Source organism: Mirounga angustirostris, unplaced genomic scaffold (assembly GCF_029215605.1).
Source record: "Mirounga angustirostris isolate CCGP_5_RB_7025 unplaced genomic scaffold, mMirAng1.0.hap1 SCAF_17, whole genome shotgun sequence".
In the NCBI taxonomy this organism is placed as follows: Eukaryota; Metazoa; Chordata; class Mammalia; order Carnivora; family Phocidae; genus Mirounga; species Mirounga angustirostris.
Window position 1 is genome coordinate 32,100,143 of NW_026991725.1, and position 13,525 is coordinate 32,113,667.

The 13,525-nt window shown below is 45.2% G+C and overlaps 1 protein-coding gene across 2 annotated transcripts in view; it reads left to right on the forward strand.

Annotated features, from left to right (window-relative positions):
* The window catches only part of DCAF7 (DDB1 and CUL4 associated factor 7), a 33,129-nt gene that overhangs the window by 14,020 nt on the left and 5,584 nt on the right, over window positions 1-13,525 (forward strand). For both annotated transcript variants that reach the window (XR_006793223.3, XM_045888687.3), the window contains exons 2-6: window positions 5,931-6,089; window positions 6,837-6,948; window positions 7,297-7,415; window positions 10,409-10,618; window positions 11,773-11,890. Coding sequence is in view for 1 of the 2 variants with exons in the window: in XM_045888687.3 (XP_045744643.1) it covers window positions 5,931-6,089; window positions 6,837-6,948; window positions 7,297-7,415; window positions 10,409-10,618; window positions 11,773-11,890 (718 nt within the window). In the remaining variant the exon portion in view is untranslated. The remainder of the gene's footprint in view (window positions 1-5,930; window positions 6,090-6,836; window positions 6,949-7,296; window positions 7,416-10,408; window positions 10,619-11,772; window positions 11,891-13,525) is intronic.

The window sequence follows — 13,525 nt, forward strand, 5'->3', positions numbered from 1 at the left end:
GCAGAAGTAAGACAGGGCCTGTTTTTAAGGCATTTGCTAAGTGAAATAGCAGAAGACAGTAATGTAAGTACTTTCATTTGGTAGTTAGGGGTTGGTCATCAAATGGATGGTACAGATCAGTACAGAAAGATCCCTGTACCAGGAAGACTACAGATGGTTTATGAAGGAGGTGAGGCATAGTAGTAATATTAAAAGCTCAACACTCTGAGTACGAGTATACATTAGCCTAAGCAATTTACATACAAAAGGTGTTTATATACAGAGAGTGTTGCAAAGAACTCTGAGGTAGGTACTGTGAACGTCTTCACTTTACAGATTGGAAAACCAGTTTAGCAAGGTTAAGTAACATGTCCAAGGTCCTACAGCTAGCAAGTGGTAAGTAAGGGGCCCTGGCTTCCTAATGCCACTGTGCTGTATTAAAATTGGGTGGGATTTAGGTTGTTGGAAAGGAGGTAGGAGGGTTTTACAAGCATAGAGGGCAGTGTAAGGAAAGGAACCTGAAAAAGATGAGAAGCAGTGACTAGATAAATAAGAGTGGAAGTAAGATAGGCTAGGGCCAGGTGGTGAAGAGCCTTGAATGTCTGGTTAAGAGAATCCTAAGTGGCAAATGCTCACAGGATCTGATACTTCTTTTTTTTTTTTTTTTTTAAGAATTTATTTATTTATTTGACAGAGACACAGCGAGAGAGGGGACACAAGCAGGGGGAGTGGGACAGGGAGTAGCAGGCTTCCCACTGAGCAGGGAGCCCAGTGTGGGGCTCGATCCCAGGACCCTGGGACTATGACCTGAGCCGAAGGCAGACGCTTAACGACTGAGCCACCCAGGCGCCCCGGGATCTGATATTTCAGGGTTGGGGTGAAATCTCTGATGACTTGAAAGGTAGCTTTTAAAAGGGAGTGTAGTGTTTTCTCTAGTTTAACCTCACAGTGTTATCTGCGTGGTTAGGGAGATTCTGTCTCTTGCGCTTGCTCCTGTATCCCCAGCACTTAGAACAGTGCCTGGCACCTAGTAGCCACACATTACAATTCATTGAATAAGTACATGAATGAAATATCTGGCTCAAAATCTATATGAGAGGCTTATTCTTTGTTTTGCCCAATGAGCCCCAAAATTTAACCTCTCATCTGTTTGTTCCTCCCTCCCCCACCACAGTTGATGCCAGTTTTCCCTGTTCCATCTAGAATCTTCCTTCTTTATGTATTATTTTCTGCAAAGGTCCGCATTTTAAATTCTCAAAGAACTGTTCATTCGGTCAAAATCCCTCTTGTGATCATCTCTGGTTGTCCCTTGTCATTCTCACTGCCTGTCACCATAGGCCCTTAACCTTTTCCAGTTTTCCTGTGGGTCCCTGGGCTGAGCCCCCTGCCCGGCAGACAGTCCTGCCCAGCATTACCACGCCTCATACTCTTACTTCCAAGGCCTCATAGTCCTCCTGCCCCTTCTCAGACACCTTCACAGGGGAAAGCCCACCTAGGTCCTCAGTTTGCTTCGGGGCTCTGCAGCCTGCCCCAGGCACACCTTCCCAGCCCCATCTGCACTGCTTTCTCAGATGGTCTCTGAAACAGGTTTTCTTGCTGCCATTTAGTTTGGGTCATTTAGTTTGTCCCCTTAGTACATTGATTTGTTCCTTCTCTCCCATCTGCCTGGGGTGAAGTCCCTTTGTTCTTTGCCTCCCCAGAACCTTTCCACACACTTTTGAAGACTGCTCAGATCCAATCTCTACTTTTCCTCACTTGCCCCCTTTGAGTTATTGCTCTTTCCTCTAAACTATTACCAGTTATCTGTGTTATAAATAAGCAGCTTATCATGTATTACCTGTGGTATCACTTTTATTGCTGTCTTAGGGCAGTGTTACTGTGTTTTAGGAAAGTGGGTTTTTTCTCATTTTACATCTTCATACATCATCTCCCCTAACACATTATATTTTTTTTATTTTTGAAAGCCTGTAGGTGTTCCATAAAAATGAATATTTAGATTTAGTCATCAGGTTTTTAAAAGTCAGACATGGATGGCAAGATTTATAAATATACATAGAAAAATCCTTAGGAATCTACCAAAAAAGCTACTAAAACTAATAACTAATTAACCAAAGATACAGGATTCAAGATTAATGATCAAGTCAATTCCATTGTAGTGGGAGTAAGCAGTTGGAAATGGAATTTTTAAAACAATTTCATTTGTAATAGGATAAAAAATACTTAGGAATAAAGTTAATGAAAAAAATGCAAGACTGGTACATTGAAAACTTTAAAACACTGCTGAGAGAAATTAAAGCCTAAATGAGAAATATGCTGTTTATGGGCTAGACAACTCATTATTGTTAAGAAAGCAGTTTTTCCAAACTGATTTATAGATGCAACACAATCCCAAGCCAAATCTTAGCAGGCTTTTTTAGAATTTAGCAAGCTGGGGATGCCTGGGTGGCTCAGTCGGTTAAGTGTCTGCCTTCGGCTCAGATCATGATCCCAGGGTCCCGGGATCAAGTCCCGCATCGGGCTCCCTGCTCCGCGGGGAGCCTGCTTCTCCCTCTGCCTCTGTCTCTCTCTCTGTCTCTCATGAATAAATAAATAAAATCTTAAAAAAAAAAAAAAGAATTTAGCAAGCTGGTTCTAAAATTTACACAGAAAAGCAAATATATGGAATAGCTAAATCATTCTGAAAAAGAACAACAAAGTTGAAGAACTCACACCATCTGATTTCAGGACTTCACTGGAAAACTGCTATAATCAAGACAATGTAGTGCTGGTAAATGGATAGGCATATAGATCAATAGGACAGAATAGAGAGTCCAGAAGTAGATGCACAAATACACAGTCAATTGATTTTCAACAAAGCGGCCAAAGTAATTCAAAGGAGAAAGGATAGTTTTTATCAAATGATGCTGGGACAGTCAGACATTCATATATTAAAAAAGTGAACCTTGGGCGCCTGGGTGGCTCAGTTGGTTAAGCGACTGCCTTCAGCTCAGGTCATGATCCTGGAGTCCCGGGATCGAGTCCCACATCAGGCTCCCTGCTTGGCGGGAAGTCTGCTTCTCCCTCTGACCCTCCCTCCCTCATGCTCTCTCTCTCAAATAAATAAATAAAATCTTTTAAAAAAAAAAGCGAACCTTGATTCATACTTCACATCATATAAAGCAATTAACTTGAAATGGATCATAGGCCTAAATGTAAAGCCTAAAACTATAAAACTTTTAGAAGAAAACATAAGAAAAATTTGTGGCCTGTGGGTGGGGCAAAGAATTACTAGCAAGGACACAAAAACCATGAGTTAAAAAAAGAAACAATAAACTGACATCAAAATTTATTTCTGTTTTTTGGGGCACCTGGCTCTCTCAGTCTGTAGAGCATGTGTGACTCTACATCTTGGGGTTGTGAATTCAAGACCTACATTGGGTGTAGAGATAAATAAATAAAACTTTTAAAAATAAAATAAAATCTCTGTTCTTCAAAAATCACCAAAAGAAAATGATAGAACAGCTGTAGACTATGAAAAGATAGTTGCAAAACACATAACTGGGGGCTTGTATCCAAAATATGCAAAGAACTCTCAAAACTCAATAAATAAAACAATCTGGTAAAGAATGAAGTGAAACATGGGGCGCCTGGGTGGCTCAGTTGTTGAGCGTCTGCTTCGGCTCAGGTTATGGTCCCAGGGTCCTGGGATCGAGCCCCACATTGGGCTCCCTGCTCCTTGGGAAGCCTGCTTCTCCCTCTCCTGCTCCCCTGCTCCCCCTGCTTGTGTTCCCTCTCTCACTGTGTCTCGCTCTGTCAAATAAAATCTTAAAAAAAAAAAAAAGAATGAAGTGAAACTATTCTGTGTGATTCTGATCATACAACACAAAGGGCGAACTCGAATGTAAACTGTAGACTTTGGGTGATGATGTGTCAATGTAGGCTCATCAGTTGAACAAATGTACCACTTTGGTGCAGGTGTTTTGTTAGTGGAGGTGGTGTACACATGTAGGGGCAGAAGGTATATGGGAACACTACTTTCTGCGCAATTTTTCTGAGTCTAAAAAACCAAGTCTTTTTTTTTTTAAAAAAGGACAAAATACCTGAACAGGCTTCAGTGGAGAATAAATAGGGATAGCAAATAAGCACCTGAAAAGATACACAGTGGGGTGCCTGGGTGGCTCAGTTGGTTGGGCAACTGCCTTCGGCTCAGGTCATGATCCTGGAGTCCCAGGATCGAGTCCCACATCGGGCTCCCTGCTCGGCAGGGAGTCTGCTTCTCCCTCTGACCCTCCCCCTCTCATGCTCTCTCTCTCTCTCTCATTCTCGCTCTCAAATAAATAAAAAATCTTTAAAAAAAAAAAGATACACAGTATCATTAGTTAGTAGGGAAATGCAAATTAAAGTATTGCTATACACCTGTTAGAATGATTTTTTTTTTTTTTTTAAGCTGGCAATACCAAGTGCTGACAAGGATGTGGAGGGTGTGGACCTCTTCTATATTGCTAGTGGGAATGCAGAAGGACACAGCCACTTTAGAGAACAGTTGGCCGTTTGTTTTTTAATCCAGTTAAACCTACATTTACAGCATGACCCAGCAGTTCTACTCTTAGTTGTCTACCCAAGAGAAATGAAAGCTTGTCCAGGGGCACCTGGGTGGCTCAGCCGGTTAAGCGGCTGCCTTCGGCTCAGGTCATGATCCCAGGGTCCTGGGATTGAGCCCCGCATCGGGCTCCCTGCTCAGCGGGGAGCCTGCTTCTCCCTCTCCCTCTGCCTGTCTCTCTGCCTACTTGTTCTCTCTCTCTCTCTCTGTCAGATAAATAAATAAAATCTTTAAAAAAGAAAGCTTGTCCAAGAAAAACTTAGGCATAAATATTCGTAGCAATATTTATAATGGTCCCAAACTAGAAGTAACCTAAAAGTTCATCAGCTGGTAAATGGACATAAATTATAGTGTTTCCACATAATGCAATGTTTTCAGCAATGAAAGAGGAGACACTACTGATACACCCAGTAATGTGGATGAATCTCAGGAACATTGTGCTAAAAGTAGCCAGTCAAGACTCATAACCATATGATTCCATTTGTATGGTATTCCAGAAAAGCCAAAAGTACAGATCAGTGGTTGCTTGGGGCTAGGGGTAAGGGATTAACTGCACAGGAGCCCAAGAGAACTTTTTGGGGTAATAGAAATGTTCTATATCTTAATTATCATGAGAGGTTTCCCAACTGTATACCTTTGCAAATGTATACATTCTAAATCACTGAACTGTACACTTAAAGTGAGTTTTATTGCATGCAACTGTACCTAAATTGTTTAAAAAAAAAAAAAAAAGGAAAATACTGGTATCTGAGCCTGAAGTTAGGCAACACTAGAAGGAATTCTGTTTTTCTGCTGTGTGGTTGGTGCTTACCCACTTATTTTGGATCTTTACCAAAAATTCCCCATTCCATCTTCCATTTGGTAGAGGTTCATAAACAACTGTATACTGAGTGGCTTTTCTCATTGAGCCCGATGGAGTTTGACAGAAAAGAATGGAAGTTAATATTGGTCCAAATCAATTCTAAGAAAAAGTGGCTGGAAACCAGGGAACTTTGCCATTGATGGCAGTCACTTTTTTTTGCCAGTTACAGTGGGTTTGGGTTCTTTGTGGGGGGAAGGGTGGAGGGAGGGGCAGAAGGAGAGGGAGAGAATCTTAAGCAGGCTCCAGGTCCAACGCAGAGCCTGATGCAGGGCTCGATCTCACAACCCTGACTGAGATCATGACCTGAGCCAAAATCCAGAGTTGGACACTTAACCAACTGAGCCACCCGGGTGCCCCGGTGGTTTGGTTTCTTGAATGCTCCTTTGACACATGCTTATGTGTAAGCTTGTTACTAGCCAGTGTGTTGGGAGGTAGGGGGAAGGAGCTGATGTATTTGATACTGCTCCAGAAAAACAAATGTTTACCTGGCTCCATTTGGTTGTGTTACAGGTTCAGCTTGTTGGTTTAGATGAAGAGAGTTCGGAGTTTATTTGCCGAAACACTTTTGACCATCCGTACCCCACTACAAAGCTCATGTGGATCCCCGACACAAAAGGCGTCTATCCAGACCTACTGGCGACAAGTGGTGACTATCTCCGTGTGTGGAGGGTAAGCAGGTGCTCAATTAGGAGCCAGACCAACGGGCTTTCTCTGTGTTGGCTGTTACTAAGCAGTGTGGAGTCACAGAACTGAATGGGGTTGGAGGCAGTGAGTGTCATTGTAGCCCAGGAGAAACAAATGGTAGTGGATCTGGAATGACCTCGTTTGACTCACCAGATTCCCTGGTAAATCTAGCCAACATTCCTTGAAGTCCTGCTGTGGTCAGGCCAGTCGGCTCTGGAACTTGGGAGGCTCGGTTAACCTGATGAAATGAAGAGAACCTTCTGGGGGTGGAGTGGGAGGTGGGGATGCTTGAGGCTTCTTACTCTGTATATAGCCGAGATATTTTTGAGTGAATTAAAAACAAAATACCGGCCCACTGATTCTAGTGAAGTATGTGAGTGGATTGTGGAGCCTCACCTCCTCTCTTAGCTGAGCCCAGCAGCCGCAGCATCTCTCCTAGCCTGGAGGTGTAGTGCCCAGCCAGGCAGGATTCAGAGGTTCTGGGTCGGGCAAGGTGAGAAGATCTCTCCTCTAGGAAAATCTAGGGGTGAACATTTGGAAAAACAAAGCGGGGCAGAGGAGAAAGCTTGGAAAGAAGTAGCATTCAGGGAGTTCCTCTGGCTTTTATTACTCTGTGATAAAAATGGTTTTCCCCTATGTCTTCTGTTTAGTAATATATTGTCTAATCGGAGCTTTTAAAGGTTTTCTGTGAAGATAAGACTGGCTGGTTTTTAAAAATTATTGTTCCTTCAGGTTGGTGAAACAGAAACCCGGCTGGAATGTTTGCTAAACAATAACAAGAACTCAGATTTCTGTGCTCCTCTAACCTCCTTTGACTGGAATGAGGTGGATCCTTATCTGTTAGGTAAGGGAGCGAGGAGGTGCGTATTCCAATTTGAAGAAGCAAAGATACATTTCCTCAGATACAACACTGGGCCTGAGGTCCATGCATCAGCCTAAAATGGGCCAGAGGGAAAGAGGCTAAATATGGAATGTGGTTATTAATTCCTCATATGGAGCTGAGCTTCCCATGTGTATATATCTTATCTCTCCAGTCAGCAGAGTCCAAGGTCCTGGGGTAGGGATTAAATACTTGACTCTTGTTGGCTAGCAAGTATCTATGGCATGTCGCCTCCTGGGCTACACAGAACAGTAGACACAAGGAGGGAAGCCTCACTCCTGTCAGCCACTGACATGCACTGGTTGTTTCCAGGTACCTCCAGCATTGATACGACTTGTACCATCTGGGGGCTGGAGACAGGGCAGGTGTTGGGGCGAGTGAATCTTGTGTCTGGTCATGTGAAGACCCAGCTGATCGCGCATGACAAGGAGGTAATGATGCTGTTCCTCTTTCTGCTTTCCTTAGCTGCTTTCTGTGCCTTCAGTTCGAGGTCAGACCATCCTTTCACTATTGTGCAGAGTATGTGAAAAATCATAATGCTGATGTCTTGTTGAAATTGAAAATAGTAGTGTGTCCCAATAGTGAGAAACAACACTGTTGTAAACTAACGTGGGTTTTTTTTGTTTTTAAGTAAACAACTTAATCTACATGTATAGTTTTTGTGCCAGAGGTTGCTGTTTCGTAATAATGAACGCTCTTATTGGACCTGATGGAATTAAAAAATAACACTTATCTTGAAATATATTTACTTTTTGGAGGAGAGGGAAATGGGGGGAAACCAGGAAGAGGGAAAATTTCTTGGCAGACAAACTTAAATCACCATTTTTTTCTCTCAACTTGTTTTATGAAATTCTAGTATGTTCTTTAATACTTTTAATACAGTCTGGAATGGAACATGGTTTATTTTCATGGTGATGTTTCTCCTGTGTTTATTGGAAAAGCCGAGGGGAGCTATTTATGATTGTGTTTTGAGCAAAGCATTCTTCTGAGGAGAGCTTTTGGAAACCAGTCATAAATTTTTTCTTCCCAGAGCTGCTGCATGCCTCTTGTACTCTTGATTTCCTGTGGGTCGTGTTTCCTTTTCTTTTCTCCCTTACCCTGCTCAGCGAGGAGTATTAGTCCAGATATAAAGAATGCCTTGCCCTCAGGTCAGACACTTGAGGTTGTCCTCAGAATGGGAAGATGGTGACCAGGTTATCACTCTTAGTAAGGGGCTGGTCTTTGGCTTTCTGCGCTCCTCAGGTAAGCTCTGTTACAAGACTGCCACACTTGGCTTCTGCTAGGCTAAAGGGCAAAGGAAGAGTTTGTCCTACGGAGAGGACCAGTAAGGAACTTCTGGAAACCTCTTGACATCAAGTGGAACAGGTTGCTACATTTTAGTTCTGTGACAACCTAGTTTGCTCTTCTCTGTTGGGGTCCAACCCAGAAGACTAGAACTACTATAAATATTTAAACTTGGGATTTAACCTAGGGCATTGCTCACAAAGATGATGGTGAAGCTGGGAGGCCACACTGGCAACAGCGAGGTAAGGTGGAGAATAGGAGACACAGGAAGCTGTTACTGCCTGTAGGCCAGAGGGGCGAAGGGAGGAGACAGGGTTCCTGGAGCCCAGGGGCTGGGTCTCCCTGGCAAAAGCTAAAACCACGGAGGGGACACAGCCATTGACAGAGACACTGAGGGAACAAAGAGAGGGGATTAGAAATACCTTAGCTTCTCCCTAGGGCAAGGGCCAGGGATGGATCTTAACCTGGCACCCCGGCCTTGAAGAAACAGACCTGGGAGGGTGGCTCTCAGAGAAACAGCGACACCTCCTAGACCTTTGCTTTTCCTCAATCCACCTCTTTGTCAAAGTGGAGACTTGTTTGGAAGCTCTTTCTTGTTGCTGCCTGCCGCAGGGCTGGGTGTGGAGGAGGGGAGTGTCTATCCAGGAGTTGTCACCTTCCCTAGGTTTAGGAGGAAATGCTTAGGTGAAGAAAGAGGAAAGAGCTGAGAGAGCTTGACATGCTTGGCCGCATTGCCTGGGGCACCTGAGCGCTTAGCGGGGCAGCCGAGGTGTCCCTGTCCCTGGGATTCCTGGGAGCCAGCTCGTGGGGAACACATCTTGTAAACATACCCTTGCCCTGACATGGGTGGACAGTGCTGGTCAGAGCCGTGATCTGTCAGGCCTCCTTGTGATGACCGGCTGGGTTTGCTTTTGTACCACTCCTAATTCCTACCATAGAAAGAGAAGTGTAATTTAGTAGTCAGCCAGAGAAAAAGGAATTTATGAGGTCGAATAGAAATAGATGCTTCTTTGGCAATGTCCCTTAGTAAGCAGAACCTCAAGAAGGCTGGAGTCGCGGTATTTAGTGAGAGATGCCACTCATGTCTCCCCAGAAGTCAGCTGTTACTATCCTTGACCCCAGGAGATCCTTGGAATTGGTTTTTCAGTTTTTCTCTCTTTCCACTCTGGCTCTGGCTTTGTTGCTTTTTTTTTCTCTGAAGCTCTCTGTTGCTCTCTGCCCCTGTTTTCTCATAGGTATTAGTGGTGTGCAATGTTTGCAGCAAGTAATAAATGCAGAAAACAATGATTCAAAACCTAAATTGATTCACTTATGAATACAAACCAACTAGGAGAAGAAATAGAGCATGTCCTAGGACAGGAGAGTGATCCTGAACCTCTTTGTGAAGACAGGAACACCTGAGTGTCCCATGATTCAAAACTGCTCTTTTTTCTTGAAGGGGTGCCTGGGTGGCTCAGTCGGTTAAGCCACTACCTTTGGCTCAGGTCATGATCCCAGGGTCTTGGGATCGAGCCCCATGTCAGGCTCCCTGCTCAGTGGAGAGCATGCTTCTCCCTCCCCGTCTGCCTGCCTCTCTGCCTACTTGTACTCTCTCTCTCTCTCTCTGTCAAATAAATTAAAAAAAAAAAAAAAAGAAAATGAGTTTCAGGTCCGGGTTTCACAGCAGAACCCGCTTGGCTGCTAAGTGGCCACAGGAGGGCTGCCTCCACCTCTCAAATCAGTGGCCTTAATGTGGGCATGGATCTGTCTCTGATCACACACAAATGAAAGCCATCAAGGCCAGGGAAATAAATGTCTCAATTTTGTAGTGTGGCCGAGGACAGCCATTGGCTGACAGCACATAGAAAACTCCGCCCTGTGCTCTGTTGCTCAGCAGGGTTTATACTCTTTGTCTTATCACGAGGGTTGGAGGAAACAGACTCAGAAAGCAAAAATGCAGGAAGAAGCCAGCCAGTTTGTATAGCAGAAAGTCACCGAGGTTAGAGGTCTCAGGCGCCAGAACTCACAGATACCGTTTGGCTTTATTCACCTCCTTCTGTGTCATGATGGGGTTTAGGGGAACTAGGGATAGTAGGTTCCCTGCTACAGGGAAAGAAGGTCCCGGATCTGAATCTGACTGAAGCTTCTTATTCACCCACAGGTCTATGATATTGCGTTTAGTCGGGCTGGGGGTGGCAGGGACATGTTTGCCTCCGTGGGCGCTGATGGCTCGGTGCGGATGTTTGACCTCCGTCATCTAGAACACAGCACCATCATTTATGAAGACCCACAGCATCACCCACTGCTTCGCCTCTGCTGGAACAAGCAGGACCCTAACTACCTGGCCACCATGGCCATGGATGGAATGGAGGTGAGTACCCTGCTTCGGGCTGCCATAGGCCTGGCCACCTAACTGTGACACCACTGAGGCTACCTAGCAGACTGGTTCTTGGCTGGTGGCAGTTTTCTCTGGGGACATTTTGGATTGCCCCAACTTGGCAGGCAGCAGTGCTACCGGTATCTCATGGGCAGATGCCAGGGGTCCTGCTAAACATCCTGCAATGCATGCAAGAGCGCCCCCCCGACCCCAAGAATGATCCGACCCAAAATGTCAGTAGCGCTAGGATTGAGAAAGCCTGATCTAAAACAAGGACTGTGTGCTAAGAACTTTTAATACTGGAGCATTGGAGTTGGAGCCAAGAAAAGCAGTGTCTAAAAAGCAAACCAAATCATATGTGCTTATGGTGCTGAGTAAAGAAACAGGCAGTTTTCCCCTTCTGTGGTCTGGACAGATTCTTCCAGTTTTAGCAAACAGACACGGAAATGACAACTCTTCATAGCCCGTTACTTAATAAAAGCAGTAAAGTGTGCGTCGAGATGATGCAGTGATTAACTTTTGGGGAAGCCGGTACCTCAGACTTCTTACATTTCAAATTCTGCTTTGGGGGTTGTGGGGAGAGGCCTCTCATTCTGTCCAGCTGAGCGTGCATGGAATTCTTAGCACACGCACCGAATAGGACTTGGTGGATTATCCAAACTCATGTTACCTACTCCTGCTTCTTCCCTTCCTTACCAGTCTAAAGGCCCTACATTGGGGCGCCTGGGTGGCTCAGTCGTTAAGCATCTGCCTTCGGCTCAGGTCATGATCCTGGGGTCCTGGGATCCAGCCCCGCATCGGGCTCCCTGCTCCGCGGGAAGCCTGCTTCTCCCTCTCCCACTCCCCCTGCTTGTGTTCCCTCTCTCGCTGTGTCTCTCTCTGTCAAATAAATAAATAAAACCTTTAAAAATAAAAAAAAATAAAGGCCCTACATTGCTTAAGATAGAGACTATAAACTGCCTGTGTCTTTGTTTTCTTTTTCCTCAGTCCTGTAGCTGCTTTTGGGCCCAAGACCCTCTGCCTCTAATGGTCTTTAAATCCACAAACCAAGACGTTATGCTTTAGAATTATTTTTTCTTTTGTGGTGTCTTGTTTGTTTTCCTGTTACACCCTGAAGTACCTGCGCCGTTTACTTGTTATTTCTGCAGGTAGTGATTCTGGATGTCCGAGTTCCCTGTACACCTGTCGCCAGGTTGAACAACCACCGAGCGTGTGTCAATGGCATTGCTTGGGCCCCACACTCATCCTGCCACATCTGTACCGCAGGTAATCGTGGTGGCCGGGCGTGGGGAGGAGCCATGGGGGGGGGCGAGGGGAGGAGATCTTCCTCTTGTCTCCTTAGAACTGTAATCCTTGCTATTTCCTAAGGGTGGCTTGAGAGACTAAGCAAAGTAACTCAATTGAGAGCCTCCCTCCACTTGTGAAATTGAAGTAGTCCACATTTCCAGACGATCTCGTACCCTCAGTGATAGCAGAGCTCCTGCCGTGTGCTGTTTACATCATGTATCAGTTACAGGCTGTGCCTCCCTGAAATCTAGGTTGGCCCAGAGGACTCAGATCCAGGACTGTGGAGAAGAGGGGCAATCTCTCTTAGATGGAACAGAATGTTTGGGAATGGCCACGGTTGACACTCCCTGGGGAGACAGAACGACTTTGCAGTAGGCTCTGGAGGTGTTGAAGGCCCTGTGTGGCTTGATCACTGGTGTGTGACTTGTAGTCCCCACCTCACCATTTGCCAGACCGAAAAGAGTACCCCTGGAAAATAGGCTGGCTGTCAGTGTGCTTTTATTCTAGGAATAATATAAGCCTGTTATTAAAAATTAAAATAATACTGAGGTATATAAAATAGGAAGGTGAAAGTCATCTTTTCTCCTTCCTGTCCTATGTCCACCTCAGTCCCACTCTCCATAGGTGGCCTCTGACAACAGTCATTGTGTCTCCTTCGACACCTTTTTATGTGGGTACATGCCTACATATAGCCCCCAGTACGAATGTCTGCCCCTTTATTTTACACAGACGGGATTCCACTCTCACCCCATAATGTTCTGCTTCTTATCTTTTTCATCTTCGGTGCCTCAGGTTTCTCTCTAACGTTCTTTTTCCTCTCCTCACTAATCCGTAGCATCCTCATTTCCTTGTTCATTATGAAGCCAAAGGAGCAGAGTAGTTTGGTGGTTTTGTGCTATTTCAGTATTCATTTGAAAGGCATGAAACTTTTCCTGTTTTTGGCCTTCTGCTCATGCCTGTATGTCACTGAGGAGCAGTTAGGGGCCTTTTGCCTTCCTCTGCACCTCAGGTTGTGGTCTGACTCCTTCATGATTGCCTTCTTTTTTCCCCAGGGGAGTGGATAGGGAAGGGGGGGAGAAGGAAGAAAGAACGCTGTCCCTTGTTCATGGAGAATGGTACCAGCACCCCCCAGTAGAAGCCCATCTTCCGCTCCTGGTGGCTGCCTTTGTGCGGCTCACTGCTGGGCCCACAGTACCTGTCCCGAGTCCCTCAGTTGAAGGAGCTATGGCTGAAGAATGTGCTTGGTTGAGAGTGGCACTGAGGACAAAGAACTTAGTGCTCTAGATGTGCTGAGTGTTGCACACAGCTCCCCGGAGCCCCTGACAGAGGTGGCCCCTGGGAAGGGCATCTTGCACCTCGCCTGGGTTATATGGCCGTGGCACGAGGCTGGTGTTGCCCACCCGAGCCTGCCTGGCATGTTAGGCTCCTCAAATCTCCTGTGTGTCAGAGATAGGTTTTCACATCAGGATGGGCTGATGGGATCAGGGGACACTGTGGTATTGAAGGTCATTGCCTTTTTATTTTTCTTCCTTTAAATTAAGAACTTATTGTTTTGATTATAAAAGTAAATGACCGCATTACAGATCACTTACCAACTAGAGAAAAGCAAATATA